This window comes from Nelumbo nucifera, chromosome 8, assembly GCF_055504915.1.
Source record: "Nelumbo nucifera cultivar China Antique chromosome 8, China Antique-T2T, whole genome shotgun sequence".
NCBI lineage: Eukaryota > Viridiplantae > Streptophyta > Magnoliopsida > Proteales > Nelumbonaceae > Nelumbo > Nelumbo nucifera.
Genome location: NC_142656.1, coordinates 51,349,264 through 51,354,687, shown reverse-complemented (window position 1 = coordinate 51,354,687; position 5,424 = coordinate 51,349,264). Strand labels below are relative to the sequence as shown.

General features: G+C 35.0%; 1 protein-coding gene across 1 annotated transcript; it reads right to left on the bottom strand.

Moving 5' to 3' along the window:
• Positions 1 to 795: 795 nt before the first annotated feature.
• On the bottom strand, positions 796 to 5,037 carry LOC104601671 (putative cation transporter HKT1;4). The gene is made up of 3 exons (XM_010265111.3): positions 3,674 to 5,037; positions 2,151 to 2,375; positions 796 to 1,614 (listed from the first exon to the last, which is right to left on the bottom strand). Exons 1-3 carry the CDS (start codon positions 4,888 to 4,890, stop codon positions 1,416 to 1,418), a joined length of 1,641 nt encoding a protein of 546 aa, XP_010263413.1. The 5' UTR covers positions 4,891 to 5,037; the 3' UTR covers positions 796 to 1,415.
• Between the last annotated feature and the right edge of the window lie 387 nt (positions 5,038 to 5,424).

The following is a 5,424-nucleotide window of genomic DNA, read 5'->3' as shown; positions in this document are numbered from 1 at the left end:
GGTTCCTAGGTTTGGTGGTTTACACTATTTGGGTTGATTGTGGATTATATTCTATTTGCATTGAGATTGCATTTAATTAAATTATGGAATGTGTGTGCAGTTGGATTATAAATTAGTGATGGGTGCTCATCAACAACCAAAAAACCCAAAAACTGAACTGCACTGAGAAAACCGATCAAAAACCCATTAACCAAATTGATTGGTTTGGTTTCAGTTTGGTAGTTTTGAAAAACCAATAAAAAATCAACTAGTATATATGTATAGTATTTTTAATATATATCATATATTATCTATATTATATATATATTTATAATTATCTATTTAAAATATATAATATTATATATATTTATATATTTTATTTATAATATATCTTACAAATATAAAAAGCCAAAAAATCATAGAACCAAAACTGGTCAACCAGTTGATTTGGTTCGGCTTTGGTTTGGAAAATTGCAAAAACGGGTGGTACTAGTTCAGTTTCAAAAAAGAGCCTATGGTTCAATTAACCAAACTGTGAGCACCCTAATTAGTGATGATTATGTGATATTATTAAGGTTGTTTACAGGTTATGCTTAATTTATTTTCTTAGAGATTGAATGAATATATGGATTTGAAATATGGAATGTTTATAATAGATTGTTATTCAAGGTCAAATCTTTTGAAAGGGAAAATATGAGAAGATATCATATTATTATCTTTTTAAATAACAGTTTCCACGGATAGACTCTAGAACGACCTTAGAACCATCATGGCTAGAACCGTCCTTGAAAATAATCTTGACAGGGTAGGTTTTGGTTCTATATGTACCTTATGAAGTGGGTTCTAGGTTCTACCAAACTGAATCTACCCATGCTCATTCCTAATGACTACAAAACATATGTAGTCTTTTAACAAACCGTTGGACCCAGGTGGAAGAAAGCAATGGACTCAAGATTCCTTTTCCATGCATCCTTCTTTTCATTTCCAAAGTATGGACCAAATACAACCTAAGGTCTAAGGATGATAATCCCTCTTTCTGAGCAATTTTTATATTGAAAAGCTTTAATCATGAATGCATGGTTGATATCTATTGGGAGAAACATCAAACACAAGAAAGTGCATTGCTGATGTAGCTTGGAGCAGTATTGAACACCTAGCTAATTCTACTTGCCTCCTAAGAATGGATGGCCTGGATCCTCCACATTGCAGAAACACTCACATATTGAAGTTCTCTATATATGTGATTGGATGTGCCCAAAAATCCATGTACAAATGGACTCCAAAAACATTTTGTCCTCAACAAGTGCAACATAATCATGAAAATAACAAAATGCTTTCTTTTCTACTTCCTATTTGGTATCAGACCTATTCTCTTGCATCATGTAGATGTGCTCAATTTTCTAATGTTGGAGATCATATGCAATCTATTAATTCTTTTATAACAACTTCCAGCCTCTACCTCCTTCCATATTGAACTTCTTAAGTCTTCCAAAAAACATGACCAAGATGAGAATCAATTTGCCCTTGTTGCTCCACCTTCCAGAGAATCCATACCAGGTGTCCTTACAGTGACTGTCAAGCTTCAATTGCCGTTTGCAACTATAGCCGCTTGTAAAGCCCACATTTCCATATGCACTGTCAGTCATTTCCAGTCTGAGTTAAAATCACAATCTCAAATGAATGAGGCATGCAAGAAAGTGATCAGTACTACATATTACTTTAGTAACTACTTAAGCTAAACTTCATCTTTCCTAGGATCTTGCTTCAATAGCTAGTCTGGTGGCACATTTACTTGGAGATGAAGGTTAAAACTTCAAGCAGCAGTAACCTGCTTATGGCCAGTAGGCTTGTCTAGATCCATGGTTTCCTATTTTCATCAGAGCAATTAGCATCTGGGTAGTTCACAGCTTGTATGTGCTCCACTGAAGCCCCTTCAATGCTGGGCTCCATTAGACACTCGCTTTGGTTCAGCAGATATGAGAGCCTTGTCACCTTTCATGGAAGCCAACCCAAGTGCGAGCAACATTGATATCTTTTAAGGGGTATGAAAATTAATGGACAGAATTGTTCTCCCTTTGAGGGTTTTGTTTGCATTTCTTTCCTTGTTTGTTTTTCACTTGGTCAAATAATAGACATCTAATAAGAAAATGAAAAGTTAATGAAGACAAAACCTGATCACTTCCATAATGATGTTTAACACTGTAAAGTTGAGGGGATCTTCTTTCATCTTCTTCCTCTCTGTAATGCAAATGAGGATGATGAACATGACTAAATAAGAGAGCTGTGAAAATATGAGATTCTCCAACAGACTTTCTCTTCTTCTCATCCTATTTGTAGTTCTTTGTGATTTTTCTTCATCTTTAATGGGTAGAAAAGAAGTATAAGGAGGGAGGTACCTGTAGAGTAAGAGCATCACATTCAAATCAAACCCTTGTATTATTGGGAATTTTCTCAAGTTTTAACCATACAAGTGTGATAAAAAATGATATATTTCAGATTGAAAAATTCCTATCCCTTTTGGTGGAATAAATGGAGTCAAAAGAAAAGAAGGGCATCAGAAGAGAACCAATTAATATAATACCAATGTTCAAGCATATATTCTTCAAATTGAAAACTTCAGAATAGGAAGAGAATTCTTAATGTTCTGGTTTATCAACACCAATTAAGCCATCTGTTAGGATATATATATATATATATATATGGTCAATGTGGAGAAGATTACCAACTGTTAATCTGGAGATAGTTCTATAAATGGAACTAGGTTTGCTAGTTGGATTGTTTAATGAGCCTCCCTAAGGTTTGTACAGGATTCCCTACCTTCAAACCAAACACAGCCTAAACGACTCAAGAATCTCCTACTTGTTCAAGGAACCCCCCCTTTTTTATGGATAATTTATATATAAAAATATTAATAAATATGGATGGCTATTATTGGTCTCATATAAGGTTGGATGTAAAGATTGGTATGGAGTTTAGGATTGAAGACGTGAACAATTAATCCAGTGGGACTCTTATTTGATGGATGGTTTGTATTGGTCACAGGAGACCTCCATGTAGCAGAAATAGGTGGAATTAAGCAAGGATAGACGGCCCCTACTTGACCCAATTAAGAATCCTTTTCCATTTAATTAAATAAATAAAAGGAGTTAAATTCTAGTCAATTCATGATTATAAACCCAATTAGGAAACCTTTCCCATGTAAATAAATAAAAGGAGTTAAGATCTACTCAATTCATGGTTATAATTGTGATTATGCTAATGAGATGATCATGGTTAGAATAAATTATACATGTTTAGAAGTTCTAAAATCTGAGTTCAAATGGAGAAAGGTAACAAGGAAATAAATATAAAAGTTAAAGCGTTCTGGAAAGTAATATTCTAGGAAGAATATTTATTTCAAGTTTTGAGCTTTCCAATTCTTCTTTTCCTTCACAAGGAGCTAATAATTGATTTCTTTATATTGTTTTTGAGAGGGAATAAGAAAAGAATAAGAATAAAAGAAAGGTATTATAATGTTTTAAATTATGAGATGCAATATACCTAAACATAATTCAGAATCTCAGATTCCTACTTTACTTTTTTATGTCTTGAGAGATAGAGATAGGATTTTTAGAAGGCAGATAGATATACAGATAAACAAACAGAGATAGATAGGTTGGGAGAGAGAGAGAGAGAGAGAGAGAGAGAGACTAACATCATAACGACAAATAGCACCAGGATTGCAGGGGAGACTATTGAGAGATCAATGATCGATTCACCGGCATGTCTTGAGTTCACTGTTTGAAACAAGGCACCTACTAGTTTCTGATAAGGATTCATCCCAGCCAAGCTTTCTGAATTCCACTCCATGGAACAAAAGAGTATGAACTGTATCAATATGAACCCGAAAACAGTCACAACTAAAAGGAAAGAGTGCAAATTGGGGAATAAGTGAATGTATCCCATCTCCCTCGTATTATTCAATATGTAATTGAATTCTTCTCTCCTAGAAAGCCTCCACAAGACCCATATCATAAATCTCAGGCATGGTGGAAACAAAGTGTTCCCTAGAAGGACCTGAGGGATGAGCAATAGAAGTAATCCTGCATCCTTCCTAAAAACTATCAGGTTTTCATTGGTAGGGAGAAAACCACAGTTGGCAAAAGTAGAGACAGTTGTAAAGACAGAGAATGTTTGTATCTGAAGATTCTTGTTCTTCAGTACATCTCCTGCACTTGGAACAAAGATCAGATATAATAAAATCAATGCAGACCCAACTACATGAATCACTAGGAAATAACCTAAGACTGAATAATTTAAATACTTTATTGAATTATACTCAACATCCTTACTACCCATCGACTTAATTTCATTCCTAGCTTCCATAATTGAATTGTGGGGCACTGTGATCACTCTGATGAGACCTAGTTCATCAATTCGATTGACAACATTTCTGGGACATGAAGAACTTAGTTCGAAGCCAATTGAGTCGACTTCTCTGTTCTCAATCCTCTCCTGTTTCTTGGACTTGGACCTTGCTATTTGAAGTTCAAGCATGAACAGAAAGACTTCCCCACCTAGTAACATTAAAACAGTTAAAACTACAAGTTGGGCATTGGAGAAAACCTCCATTTCAATCGTTGACATGCTCGAAACTGTTGAGGCAGACACAGACATAAAGAACACATCTAAGTCCTTAGGCCTAATTGAGTCAGGCCTGGGATTCAAAGTTTTCAGCACTAAAAATCCCATAAAGGAAATAGATACAAAGTAACAAATCTGAACCCAAAGTGGGTTTAAATGGAAGATTAAGAACCGAAGAAAAGGCCACACCATTAGACACCAAAAGGATTTGCTAAGACAAGTAACTTTGATACATGAAGAGCTGCAAAGATGCTCTAACTTATTTCCAAGACAAGTTAAGTTCTTCATCTCTACTTTGGAAAGGAAAAAATGCTGTGGAGATTGAGTGTCTAAAGGGTATATATAGTATTGGTCTAGGTGTTTTTGGTGAAATAACTAGAAAAACGACTACTGAGGTTTTCTACCTGGTGGAACATTTATGTGGAGAGTGCTTGGAAATTTCCTTTGCCACTTAATGTTTAAAGTGGAGCTAGAGACATGTGGAAGAACAAGAAAAAGGTAGCAACATAGTTAATATAGAAAACTAATTAATTAAATAACTACTTGTTCTACGTCAGTAGCATTTTAGTTTGACGAATTCAGTAGCCCTTGGTGGTATAGGCTCTCTCCCTTGGTTCCTGTAAGCACCTTGATCAATTAATTTATAATTCAGTGACTAAATGGCCTGAGGATGATGGGGACTTTGAAAGGTAAAATACTAAGACTTAAGCTAACAGTAGTTCAGAGGACCACAAAGTGGTTCTTAGGGCCACAACTAACAAGGTTGAGTTATTGAGTTGTCTCATGGCTTCATATTTCGAGTTGGGTTATGCCCTATGTTTT